Raw genomic sequence first — 13182 nt, 5'->3', positions numbered from 1 at the left:
TTCCATCCATGTTCTCACCATGGCAACTTGGACAAGATGGTATTCTAATGAATAAAAGCATCTGTTGCAGTCTTACCTATTTCTTCATTTATAAATAGATGCCGATGTGCTTTATTTAAAGAGTCTGTCTCCTAATCAGCCTTTTGATCTAACTGAATCTATTACAACTCACAGCGAGCCTACGTCAACTGAATCAATCACCACAACTAATAGCCTAAGTATGGATTTAGATGATAAAGAAGAAGAAGAAGAAGAATGTGACGAATGGAGCAGTGAGAAGCCAGTGCCTGTATACTACAAGTCGCTGTCCTGGGACAATTTTAATTCTTCTTCTTTTCGACATCAACCTATGAAAACACCATTTCTAACAGAAGCACCACTTGATTGCTTCGAATCCATATTAGATGCTACAGGCTATATCACTGTGAAAGAAAGGCCATTGGTCATAAGCCTAATACAAGCTATTCTTGGCTTACCTTCGATCTACTTCACTTGGGATTCCAAGCTAAAGTGTTTCAAGTCTGTTCGATCACTTCGTATATCAGGCGTGACAGCATCCAGCATTCAACCAATTATAGATAGTATTTTGACCTTTGGGAGTCATATGAAAGCGATAGAATTCGTTGCGAAACAGTGTCAACTAAACCCAAGGTGAGACGAAAGATTCAGCATTGTTATACGAAGAGGGAATGTAAAAAATGAGCATATAGGCAATATGGATCAACTGGAGTGGCATTTGCTTGTTGCTTATTAGAATTACTCTTTAATATTCAAAGCTCACTTATTCAACTGTTTGATACATTGAAGGATGATTTATCAATACTAAAAGTGCATCAATATGTAGCTAGTTTATCCGCGGTATGTGAGAGATTGTACAAGCTTTGCAAGATAAACGTGGCTGGGGTAGGATGTTAATCTATTGTATTTGACAAATTATAACTAAAGTACATAAGGGATCCGTCACAAACACTCGGCCATATGATTTCCATATACCCTTTGGAGCCGAACTGCTAAATCTTTTATACACTGAAATCCAACTATTTGATCTTGCTCATACAGGCACTTCTGCCTTTTACAGGAATGTTTGCTTGATGATGCTTTGTTATACCAACCTACCTTACTTGAATATATTAAGCAAATGGCTTGGTCTTGAGAGCAGTGGAAATGTCGCTCTTGAGGATCCATACCAAGAGTTCTTTATCTGCAAGGCGCCTGAACCATGCGAACCATTTGAAGAATATCAAGTATGGACACGTTTTATGCTTATATACTTTACTAAATACAAAATTTAGATCAGGCCAAATACCATCTTTCCTTACTTTATTAATGTTGATTTAGCTATTCATATTCTTAGGTCAGGTATTACCTTGCAGCTTCTACGACAGGCTATGCCCAATCATCCTTTATGTTTTATGGATAGAAGGTTACCGTTAAAGTGCAGACTACGAATAAGCGATACAAGCAGTTATTTACAGCAAATACAGCACGTCTGTCAGCGTATTCGAGAATATAACTCTGGTAAAAATCAAGATTGTATAATAGATCAAAAAGAAAGCGTACAAGATACAGTGCATATTGAAGATACAACCAATCCCTTCCATTTACCACCATGGAGTGAGGATCGTTTTGAAGGAGAGTTTTTAAGAAACTTGAAGCAGTTTCTAGAGTTGGCCAACGCCAATAGTAGCGACATTATCCCCACCTCCAATACGTTTGTAGTCTTAAATTACATAGAGCCCATACAGGCATGGTGCCCTATACTAAATGAATCATACATGTCTACCTTTTTACATGAATTCAAACTGCAGTACCATCTTTCGTTGCTACATGATACTTTCTTACTTGGTAATAGCGCCTTTGTCTCTTCTCTCGAGTCTATGGTTTTTGAAAGTACAAGAAAGATTGGATTGAAATCAACAGAAAGATGGTCATCACAACTCTTTGATATCAATCTATCTCTGCGGTCTATTTTGTTAGAGACAGTAAAGGAAGATGAATTATTTGCATTTAGTGTAGAGAAAGCCAAAGTGCTTGTGGATCCTAACGGTAATAGAGCTGTTTATTGAAACAAAGATACTGATGCACACACAACTGTATAGTCTTCAACGCATTTGATTTTTTAAAGTTGCATTATGATGCAAGATATCCACTAAACATGGTCATCACGTCGAATGTTCAACTAAAGTACAACCGTATATTCATCTTTCTCTTACAACTATTTCGAGTAGCAGTTACAGTCAAGCGGATATACAGTGTCTTGAGAACAAATGAACTCAGATTGAATGGGGATACATTAAACAGGCTTTATCAATTTCGCTTTCAGTTTGATCAGTTCTTATGTTCGCTGCAAGGATACGTTCATGATACAGTTATTAATGAAACATGGCATATTTTTATGGATCAAATACAAGAATTAAATAGGAAAACAGAATCTAGTTCATCAGAATATGTCTCAGTTATTATGCAACCTCACATGTTTAAGAGCTATCATGAGCATATCTTGGATCGAATACTCTATCAATGCTTTTTAAAACAAAGTCAGCAACGTATCTTTCAGACTCTTCAACCTATACTTGAAGACATGTTGATATTTGCCAATGCTATTGATAGTCATTGTTATTCAAGGAGCCAACAGGAAGATAAATTGCTTACCAGGTGTCATCATATATTTAATGACTTTCAGAGACATGTCAGATTGTTTGTCCGTGTATTGAAGGTTTTGGAAGAAAAAGGAACAGGAAGACTAGGGAATATTCTTAACAGTACCAATAACGAGTTCCGTGACTTATATGGAAAACACGAAGCAAAGAAAGGGCTGGATGTTTTTGTCAAGGATTTACTGACAAGGATCGATCTAAACATGTACTATGAAAAGCCAAAATAAACACTGTTTTACAGCAAATGGGAATTGAGTTTGCTGTTACACATAGATATGACACTTTTTGACTGACGATTAGCAGCCAATACCATATACTCCCCTTTTCTCTTCTTCTTCTCTTTTAATTCATCCTATGGCAGAACAGACAAAAGCAAAGCCTAGTGTTATTGTAAAGCAAACAACATGCTTGATATCGCCCTTTTATTCAATATTTATATTTTGGTAGAACTCGACTTTAGCGGGTGCAGGTGCAGGAACAGTTGAGATATTGATTATGCAGGTTCGAATATAGATTGAAAGATCATTTCTCGTTTTTGCTTATTTTTATCAAATACCCTGAATAGCCAACGGATGTTATAAAGACACGGTTTCAGGTAATTATTTGGTTATATTTATGAAAGAGAGGCAAAGCATCATTTTTCATTGTTGCATAAAATTACCAGTCTCTTCAAGCCTCGACACATTATAAGCAAGGAATAGTTCAAGCATTTAGAAATGTATTTAGACAAGAGGGATTCACGGGTAGAATAATGAAGACAGGATGCGTCTTTTTGTTGGTTATTAACCTGCATAATAATAGCATTTTATAGAGGAACACTGCCTGTTTTATGTATAGTAGGGCCAAGGATATCGCTTCAATATATGGGTTTAGCGTTTTATAAGCCAATCTTTGAAAAACTAGAAGGAACAGTGTTGCCATCACACAGTTCAGCAGGTTTAGCTGGTGTAAGTATAAAGTATATGAACGATAGCCTTTTCTCATACTAAAATATATACCAAGATCTGTACGGGCATCACTCAAGCTGTGACGCTAGGTATGGTCCATGACGCAAAAGAAAAGGAGAAACATTGTTAAAAAGAATGTTCTATAGTAACGCCTCTTGAAATGATTAAAGTAAGACAACAAACTGAGATTGTGCAAAATCAAAAGCAAAGAAAGTACCACGGACTGATTAACACTGCGTCAATTATTGTTCGTCAAGAAGGGTAAAGAAGCAGGATCTTAAAATGGAGTAGATACTAACGCACGCATATCTACCTAGATTTACAGCGCTTTATAGTGGGTTATTGGCTACTGTGGCTCGACAGTCATGGGGTAAGGCTACATGGTGTTTTTTATACATATTAAGCTTTATAATATAGGTCTTTTGGTTAAATTTACTGCATATATTGAATTAAAAGCCATGTTTCAAAAAGCTTCAAGCGACCCAAATGCTTCTTTGCAACCATGGCAACATATGGTATTTGTTGATAACAAAGTTCTTTGGTGTATATTAACATGGTCATAGTTTAGTGGAGGCATGGCCAATGTGCTTGTCGGTGTCTTGAACTCGCCTCCCGATGTTGTAAAGACAAGGTAAATATAAAAGAATATCACATCATTCAGAGTACTGATAGAATATAGATTACAAGATTCAGGAAGTTCCTATAAAAATACATGGGATTGTGTAAAATCGATGGCTAAGCAAGAAGGAATCACGTCCTTTTTCCGTGGCTCATGGCTTCGTATCATTCGAATTGCTCCAGGTAGCTTCATAAATATAAACCAATTGCATTACTCACACAACAATTATTATAGGAGGAGCCATTCAATTTGCAATGTACGAACAATTGCTGGCCTTATTAAACACGGTGAACAGTTAATAAAGACAAAAATAAATGCAACAAGAAGCTCCTATAAACTTATTGTTGAAAAATATCTGCATCAGGATTTTCCAGGGTCTTGTTTGTTTATGCTTTGAGAAAGTCAATTCTCAAAAGCATCTAACCCTTCAACTGAGTGCTTTTAGGCACATGGTCATCATACCCGTACGCTGGACAATGAAAAAGATCCCAAGGTTTCACGGACGGGGTTGTAAATAGCTGAATAAATACAATGCAAATGACGCGTATGCTCTTTTTTCTTTTGCTCTTCCTCTCAATATGTCGGCTCAACCTTATAGATTAGCGTCAGTGCTAGCTGGACATGACCAAGATGTAATTGTGACCTCGATTACTGCTATTTTACTTACTCTTCATTAGATAAAAGCGATAGCAGCAGCAACGGACGACCTTATTATTTCAGCAGCTCGTGATAAAACAGTTCGTTCCTGGTCTCGTATTGCACCTAATGGCTTTTCACTTCACAACATTTACTTGGGACATGATCACTTTGTTAATTCTTTGGCCATTATTAAGCCAAACGAGGCTTTTCCAGAAGGTTTTTTTTTATTGAAGCAGAGAGACGGAGAAAGAAAGGCTTATCAACTGACATTCAATAGGCTTAATCGTTTCTAGTGGCTCTGACAAGTTTATCAATGTCTATCAGCCTAATCAGCCTGCTGAGCCTCTTTATACTCTTATTGGACATACTGAGAATGTCACAACATTAAAGGCAACACCATCTGGCTATATTGTGTCTGGCTCATGGGACAAGTAATTTCTACTGTAGTACTTTGTAAAGTTATCTGACAGCATATATATAGGAAGGTTATTGTTTGGAAAGGATTTCAAAAGGCTTATTCTCTCGAGGGACATGAAGCAGCTGTTTGGGCTGTACTTCCCTTGAATGATGATACTATTTTGACAGCTTCAGCTGATAAAACAATTAGATTATGGAAGAATGGAAAGCTTGCACACACTTATCAAGGTCATACTGATGCTGTCAGAGGTTTAGCTCTAGTGACAAATGACACATTTGTGTCTTGCTCAAATGATGCGTGAGTTACAGAATAGTAAAATCAATTGTGAGGCTTTAATTGTTTCTTTACTAGAACCTTGCGTGTTTGGAAACTGGATGGAACCTGTTTACAAGTGTTGTATGGACATACTTCCTTTGTATATTCTGTAGATGTTTTAGGCTCAGGAGAATTTATCTCATCAGGGGAAGATCGCACTGTGCGTGTGTGGAAAGGTATAAATGACCATACCAAATCTTTACACATAAATTGACTCGAACGTAAAGATGGGGAATGTGTTCAGACCATTCAGCAACCCTGTATTTCAGTCTGGTCAGTCGCAGGATTACCAAATGGTGACATAGTCGTTGGTGGAAGCGATGCAGTAGTTCGTATATTTACTCGTGATGAAAAGAGAATGGCGCCTGCCGAAGCATTAAAGGTTGGAAGCGCTGCATGATACACTTCTTTCTTTCCTAACTGGATTCATAGGAGTTTGATGAGCTTTTAGCAAACCAGGCTATACCATCGTAAGTAACAACAATGTCGCATCTTTTTTTTTTTTTTTTTTTTTTTTTTTTTTTTTTCTTTTTTGGTTCTTACATCTCATGATAGAAATCAAATCGGCGATGTTAATAAGAATGATCTACCTGGGCCTGAAGCATTGACTAAGCCAGGAACAAAGGAAGGTCAAGTTATTATGGTTAATGTAGGGGCAAATGTTGAAGCACACCAATGGAGTAGTCAAACACAAAGCTGGCAAAAGATTGGCGAAGTCGTTGGAGGTGTTGGATCAGGTTCTAATAAGCAACTCTATGAGGGAAAAGAATATGATTACGTTTTTGATATTGACATTGGAGCTGGACCAGGTGGCAATCTTAAACTTCCATACAATGTCACTCGTAAGGCGAATCATTGATAAATACATAATATCTAACAATTACTCTTAGAGAACGCTTACGATGCTGCAGAAAAATTTTTAATAAAACATGATCTTCCTCAGTCATTTAGAGAAGAAATTGCAACATTTATTATCAAAAATACAGGAAGTGTCAATCTAGGATCCGGCGAATATCAAGACCCTTTCACGGGAGCAAATAGATACACACCAGTACCGAACTATCAAACTACCAATACATCAGGCGCCTTTGTAGACCCTTTCACTGGCCAAGGCTCTTACCGTCCTACACAACCCACTGTTCCAACTTCCTCATCAGCTAACTACAACGATCCCTTCACAGGAAAAAATTCGTACCAGACCTCTAGTACAGCAGGAAAAGTTTTACCTATTGTAAGTTTACAAGTACAAAGGCAGACTACTTGACTAACTATAATGCAGAAAAACTACTTGACATTGAAACAAGCTAATCTGGATGCTGTAAGGAACAAGATCTATACTTTCAGCGCTGAACTAGCGCCAGTACATTTGTATGATGAACAACTCCAAGATTTAGAGGCCATTATCTGTTATATCAAAGATCCAACTGGAAAAGCAAGCGTTGTATCACTTGCAGTGATTGTGAAAATGTGCACAATGTGGCCAGAAGACAAACGATTCCCCGCACTGGATCTCCTTCGCTTGCTTGCTTTATACTATCCTGAAGAGCTAAATAGTATGGTACAGGATATAGTTACTTTCATAAAAGTAGCTGGTGGCCTGTCGCCCACATCAGCTGGAAATGAAACAAATGCTATGCTTGCCTTCCGTGCGCTGGCTAATCTGTTCAACACAGAATATGGCCGTCAAATTATGTGGGAGAAGCGCACCTTAATAGCAGAAATCATGCAGGTCGATATTACGGGTAGGTTCAAGTCGAAAGCAGCAAGATTAGCACAGAGTACATTAGCAGTCAAGTAAGAAAGTGCTCAACATTCCTAGAGTGTCAAATAACATCTTTATATTAGCTTTGCCATATTGCTTTCATCTAAGCAAGAGGATGATGTACAGCTTGGCTTTACAGGAACTCTTATAGAACTATTGAAAGATGAGAATGACGACGAAAATCTTTATCGATTTGTGGTGGCATTTGGAACACTTGTTTCTCAATCTGATGCTAGTCGACAAGTAGCCAAGATTATGGAAGCGAAGAAAGAGATCAAGAATATTCAGGTCAAAAAATCAGGACAAGATCGTATGCAGAAGGCAACTTTAGAAATTTTGCAGTTGCTCCACTGAATAGATCGCTTTGATCAAAGGAAAAAGGAAAAAAAGAGAAAAAGAACTCTATATTTTTGGTATAATTAAAGTGATTTTAGTCCACTCAAAACTTGATCAAATCTATTTTTAGTTTTAGTTATTTTGGATTCTTGTCTTGTTCTATAAAGATTACCTTGATATTCGTGCTTTAGCTTGCTCGGACTCTTCTCGTACTAAAGCTGTTAAATTATCCCAATCCTCCTTGAGTTGTTCATATTTGTTTTGCCAATCCTTTCGGGTATCCGTTTCAATAGTTAATGCCTCTTCTAGTTGCTTTATGGTTGATTCTAAATGTGCAATGTTTTCATGATTTGTTTGACTTTCTTGCTCTTTACGACTTTCGGTTTCTTTTAGTTTCTCCGTTAGTGATTCTATTTCTATATGAAGACTATCTACATGTTGTTTGTTGTTCAATTCAAGTTGAAGTATTTGCTCGTCCTTTTCACTAATATCTTTATTATACTCATCTTGTTGTTCTACTAAGGATTGCTTTATCTTTTCATTTTCATTCTCCAAAGCTTCCAATCGCCCTCTGAGTACTTGATTTTCTTCTTCCTTTTTCTCTAATTCAAGCTGAGCCTCTTTTGTCTTTTGTTCTAATATTTTGTGATTTTCCTCTATAAATTTCGTCTTTTGGGTTAGCTCAGATTCTAATTCCTCGATACGTTCTTCTGCAAGCGTGAATTTTTGGAACAGTTCTTGTTTACTCTCTTCCAGTTCTTGAATAACAGATTGCTCATCCATAATGAGTTGCTTTAGTTCAGTATTCTGATTTTCAAGTTCTTGACTACGTGAAGTAGTCTCAGCAATAACACTTTTTTGTTCCTCTAGCTGTTTCTCTAAAGCGTGAATCTTTTGATCTTTTTCTCGCATTTGTACATCAACACGGTATGCAGCATTAAGTGGCTTCAGTTTAGCATATATTCTCCACCATGGCCATTCACGAAGAGAGATATAGATACGAGCATTACGTTGCATGATACGGATAGCTTCGGTCTGTCGAGCAAAGCTACTCTGATGGTGTCGAGCCAGACGACCACGACAGTATGCTTGGAATTGAGTAATACAAACACCCAACTTATTGTCTCGCAGCTCCTCTAGTTCTGCCAATACTGTTGCTTTGAAGAACACTTTGGTCATACCGATCTGGTATCTCTCCTTGTCTAGGTCGATCTGATCAAGTAATATCTGACATGCTGTTCTTCCGTCAATAAACGAATCTCTGTTCAGTAGACTGGGATATAGAATACCATATCGTTTTCTGAACTCATCAAATGACAGACGATTAGGGAATCCTTTGCGGCAGATACGGATACCTTCTAGCACACCATTACATCTCAATTGATCCAATACTAATTTGGTCTGAATATCACCAGCACGCTTTTTGTCATTGGGTAGGATACAGCGAACAAAATGTGGATGTGTCATGTACAGAGTGTTCATTAAAGACAATAGCTGTTGTTTATGTCTTTGGCCAACTGTTCTAAATGATCCACTTCCTTTACGGATCTTGAGCATGGAAACAAAGCCGTTGGTGTTCCCATTACTGCTATGATCGTTATCATCTTCTTCATAGTCTTCAAATAGTCTAGCTATATGTTTTTGTGTTGACTTTGCCAATAAACGAGTAATGTCTTCATTAAGAGGATACTTGTTTTTCTCTATCCATCCATCTACTGAATATTCCACATCACCAGCATAATGCTTTAATATGAACCCGTCCTGAAATCGTGTGCTTTTATACTTTGCATCTGGATTATCATTGTCACAAAACTTGTTCAACTTTTGTAGGAAACGCTGATCGCTTCCTCTTGGCGCTACACATTCTTCTTCCAAGCAAGACAAAATACCCACAGGCTATGTTATTTGGTTATGTATGCACATTATCGAAAAAGTCCACACAAAATACTTACATTGGTTTTTTCAATCAAGTCAATCGTCGGTTGAAGGTCTTTACCAAAGTCAATGTAGTTCCAGTTTATTTTCTCTTTTTGGTATTCTTCTTGTTCCAATTCAAACATGTTTTGGTTAAAGAATTGCTGCAGCTTTTCATTTGTATAATTTATACAAAGTTGTTCAAAGCTATTAACCTATAAATCTAGTATTACTACCTTGCTCTCTGGATATTTGTTTACTTTTTTTTTACTTCAAATATTTCAAATCCTGCTATATCCAATACGCCAATAAAACCAGACTTATCCTTTGTTCTTTGACCATCAATTGCTTTATTTATACGCTCTACCAGATATCCAAAGTTTCTTTCATACAGTGTTTTAGCTAAAGCGTCAATACTGGCAACGACCTGAGCAGGCGATTTGGCTTGAGCCACCCAATCTCTTCCTGCTTTGATACGTGGTGATAGCAAACTCTTTTTGAATTCCTCTGCAGATATGCCAAGTAAATGACAGACGCGTTCAACTGTATCAAAATTCTTGATGTCAGCACGCTCTGAATAGTTGGTAATTGAAATATTGCCAAGATGAAGTATAGCAGAAACTACTCTAAACAGATCCAATTTTTCCTTTTCTGTAAGACCCATAATGTCCAATGCATTCTAAGGGTATTGGTTATATCAAATATTGGTTCATTATCAGGACTAGATATTTACCACAAGATTATTATATTCCTCTTTATCATCTACACCTTCAATTCGCTTATTGGATTGCTTTAGGAAATTATAATCATTAGCGCATCCGTCCAATAATAATTGCTCTATTTGATCGTTAATATTAGAGAGAATATAGGAACAATTAATATTTACTTTTAATATCTTCATCTGCTTCTAACAATTGATAGAAAACATGATAATTTCTCTCTTTTGAAGTTTGATAATGTACTCGAGATTTTTCCAATAAATACCATTCAATATTTGCACCACAGATTTGAGCTCTACTATTAAATTCGATACGGATGAATTTACCCTACAAAACACTCATTAGTCTCTTTTTTTTTTTTTTCTTTATGTTATCTTACAAATCGAGATGAATTGTTGTTACGTATTGTTTGTGCATTACCAAACGATTCAAGTATAGGATTTGCTTGTAGTATTTGATGTTGAAGTTGATTCGCATGTTTATCAATAGATGCAACTTCTGTTAAATACTGAATAACCTTTTTGGTGTTCTCTGTTTTTCCTGCACCTGATTCGCCCCTTTTTTTTTTAACAATATATTAACATTTCCGGCCTTCCGTTTTTAACAGAACTTACGTAATCAAGATGGATTGATTTTCTCTATCTTGGACCATGTCGTGATAGGCTTGATCTGCAACCGCATAGATATGAGGAGGCATTTCACCCCTTCTTCTACCTTTATAAGATTGAATGTACTCATCAGTGTATATAGAAAGGTTTCTATAAGGGTTTACAGCCACTAAGAAAAGGCCAGAATAGGTCTATGGCGAGTTAGTTTATACATTCATTTTTTTTTATAATATCGTCTATTTTACATAAACGTGATTTGCTTTATATCTAACAGTGAGATTATGAATCACTGAAGGTTCATTCAAGTGAGTTAGCTCAGCCATATCATCAACCATATCAAATTTTGGTGGGTTCATTGGCTTTATTTTTGCGCTGCTCACAAAGGCTGTCTTTTAAACACAGTGTGAATATCTACTTGTTGATTATATTCATTAGCTTACCCTCCCACTTTCGTATTCTATCTCTACTTTGTCGTTATTTTCATTAATGATATGTCCTCTAACATATCCTTCATTGTCATCTTCTATCCAAACCCATTTTTTTTCATTAAATCTTGCTTGTGCAACCGCATCTAGGACATTATCCAATTTTGGCCTAACGAATTTCTTCGAACCATAACTATGAATAAAGGAGCCCCCATATTCTTGGTTGTCTTTAATATGTGAAGCAGTAAACATTTACAGTAAGAAACTAAATAATAAAGAGAGAGAAAAAAGAGAGAAAGAAATGTAATGCATAACATGTGTGTACTACTTTTCAACGTTACTTTATTTGGTGAGTTTGTAAACATCCAAATAGAGAAGTTTTAACATTCCAGTGATACTCTAATAGTCTATGTCCCTACGTAATGTCGGCGGACAGTGTTGCCTGAGCTTAACATTTGCCTCTTTGAATACCTTGGCTGTCATTTCATCCATACCATACGACTTGTTATACACCACCTCTTTTACTCCTTGTTGTACAATCTTGATGGCACAGCCTACAATAACAATAGGATTAAGACCTGATTCAAATATCACCCTTCTTTCTTACCTAAGCAGGGACATCTGTTCATAATGTTAGCTAAATATGGAATGCAATACAACTCATATCAACTTACGTGTTACAATAGAGGATGACGCCATTTTCAAGGCTGACACCACCTCGCCCTGCTTCAAACAAGGCATTTTCCTCTGCATGCATACAAAGACATCTGTCAAGCCCAGTCCCACAGGGTGCAGCTTCATTACATCTTGGACAACCTCCTTCATTACAATTTCGTAGTCCACGGGGGGTTCCATTATATCCTGTGGCTACAACTCTAGAATCTTTGACTAGAATACAGCCAACCCGTCGTTTCATACAATTGGATCTTCTTGCTGCTAAGTCAGATAATTGCATAAAGTAAGTATCCCAAGAGGGTCGTAGTCTCTCCTTATCTGTAATCTTTAACCTATTCAAGGCTTCATAAAGTTGTTCTATAGTTGGGTATATGTTTGTAATCAATAGATCAGATGCCATCATTGTGTCGAATAAGGTCTTGCGTATTATTTGAGTGTTATCACTGACAGATATACCATACATATGACGATCATCTTGTACCAAAAATTCTTCGAGTGATAAAAGCTCTTTACTTGCACGAGTTTCGTATCTAGATTTCATTTATTAATTTATTTTATTTGGTTTCTACGCTCTATGTCTGTACCTGATAACTGAACGCTGATATCTCAAAGTTACAGGTGCTTCGACTGCCAACAACAGGAAAAACGGTCTCTTTCTAGAACCGTGTAAATACAAAACTAAACTCTGCTGTATCGTCTGTACCTTAGCACATCAAGTTCCTCACAATCAATGTCACAAATGACAAAGTTATCCTGCCAACGCTCAGTGACATAAGCTTGTACGTCGTCAGCATTGTCAAATATCTTTGCGTTCAAATAGACATTTCGGTTGAAAGTATCCACATTTTTGCTTATAGCCAGAAATTCAAAATTATGTTGTTCCAAGAGGTATTCTACAATGGTATGTTTACCACTACTCTTTGGTCCTATGATACCAATGAACATTATATATCACAGATAATAAAAACAAAAGCCACCCAAAAAAAAAGAAGAAAAATCAGCTTTGTTATCTTCATCTCACACAGTGCCAACAACTCAACATGACGGTTTTTTAAATCCCAATAAGCATTTTTTGTACACACCATTTCCAGAAAGAGGTGTTGCGCTGATTTGTCGCTTTTCGTGTAGATTGCATTGTAAAAACTGCA

General features: G+C 36.8%; 5 protein-coding genes across 5 annotated transcripts; 3 read left to right on the top strand and 2 right to left on the bottom strand.

Annotated features, from left to right (window-relative positions):
- Nucleotides 1-8: 8 nt before the first annotated feature.
- On the top strand, nucleotides 9-2884 carry RHIMIDRAFT_234468 (uncharacterized protein; the record flags this gene model as incomplete). The annotated part of the gene is made up of 6 exons (XM_023608161.1): nucleotides 9-39; nucleotides 99-651; nucleotides 711-903; nucleotides 954-1244; nucleotides 1293-2046; nucleotides 2100-2884. 6 exons carry the CDS (start codon nucleotides 9-11, stop codon nucleotides 2882-2884), a joined length of 2607 nt encoding a protein of 868 aa, XP_023468802.1.
- Nucleotides 2885-3011: 127 nt separating this feature from the next.
- Nucleotides 3012-4522, top strand: RHIMIDRAFT_234467 (mitochondrial carrier; the record flags this gene model as incomplete). The annotated part of the gene is made up of 12 exons (XM_023608160.1): nucleotides 3012-3047; nucleotides 3105-3158; nucleotides 3223-3252; nucleotides 3322-3400; nucleotides 3459-3604; nucleotides 3660-3693; nucleotides 3751-3865; nucleotides 3922-3974; nucleotides 4022-4119; nucleotides 4168-4235; nucleotides 4284-4405; nucleotides 4458-4522. The coding sequence occupies 12 exons, from the start codon at nucleotides 3012-3014 to the stop codon at nucleotides 4520-4522; spliced, it is 900 nt and encodes a 299-aa protein (XP_023468801.1).
- Nucleotides 4523-4801: 279 nt separating this feature from the next.
- RHIMIDRAFT_286606 (PFU-domain-containing protein) lies at nucleotides 4802-7393 on the top strand (the record flags this gene model as incomplete). The annotated part of the gene is made up of 10 exons (XM_023613396.1): nucleotides 4802-4855; nucleotides 4901-5078; nucleotides 5140-5293; nucleotides 5344-5577; nucleotides 5632-5771; nucleotides 5823-5977; nucleotides 6028-6065; nucleotides 6151-6437; nucleotides 6486-6826; nucleotides 6875-7393. 10 exons carry the CDS (start codon nucleotides 4802-4804, stop codon nucleotides 7391-7393), a joined length of 2100 nt encoding a protein of 699 aa, XP_023468800.1.
- Nucleotides 7394-7861: 468 nt separating this feature from the next.
- RHIMIDRAFT_198343 (myosin 1) lies at nucleotides 7862-11611 on the bottom strand (the record flags this gene model as incomplete). Its single annotated transcript, XM_023606279.1, has 9 exons — nucleotides 7862-9589; nucleotides 9646-9822; nucleotides 9879-10286; nucleotides 10341-10444; nucleotides 10494-10653; nucleotides 10706-10883; nucleotides 10941-11125; nucleotides 11180-11323; nucleotides 11375-11611. 9 exons carry the CDS (start codon nucleotides 11609-11611, stop codon nucleotides 7862-7864), a joined length of 3321 nt encoding a protein of 1106 aa, XP_023468799.1.
- A 147-nt stretch (nucleotides 11612-11758) lies between these two features.
- On the bottom strand, nucleotides 11759-12979 carry RHIMIDRAFT_198446 (deoxycytidylate deaminase; the record flags this gene model as incomplete). The annotated part of the gene is made up of 5 exons (XM_023606288.1): nucleotides 11759-11913; nucleotides 11967-11980; nucleotides 12034-12546; nucleotides 12604-12690; nucleotides 12738-12979. The coding sequence occupies 5 exons, from the start codon at nucleotides 12977-12979 to the stop codon at nucleotides 11759-11761; spliced, it is 1011 nt and encodes a 336-aa protein (XP_023468798.1).
- Between the last annotated feature and the right edge of the window lie 203 nt (nucleotides 12980-13182).

This window comes from Rhizopus microsporus (genome assembly GCF_002708625.1).
Source record: "Rhizopus microsporus ATCC 52813 unplaced genomic scaffold scaffold_3, whole genome shotgun sequence".
In the NCBI taxonomy this organism is placed as follows: domain Eukaryota; kingdom Fungi; phylum Mucoromycota; class Mucoromycetes; order Mucorales; family Rhizopodaceae; genus Rhizopus; species Rhizopus microsporus.
Note: the sequence above shows the minus strand (reverse complement) of the source record. Positions and strands in the feature narration are given on the sequence as shown.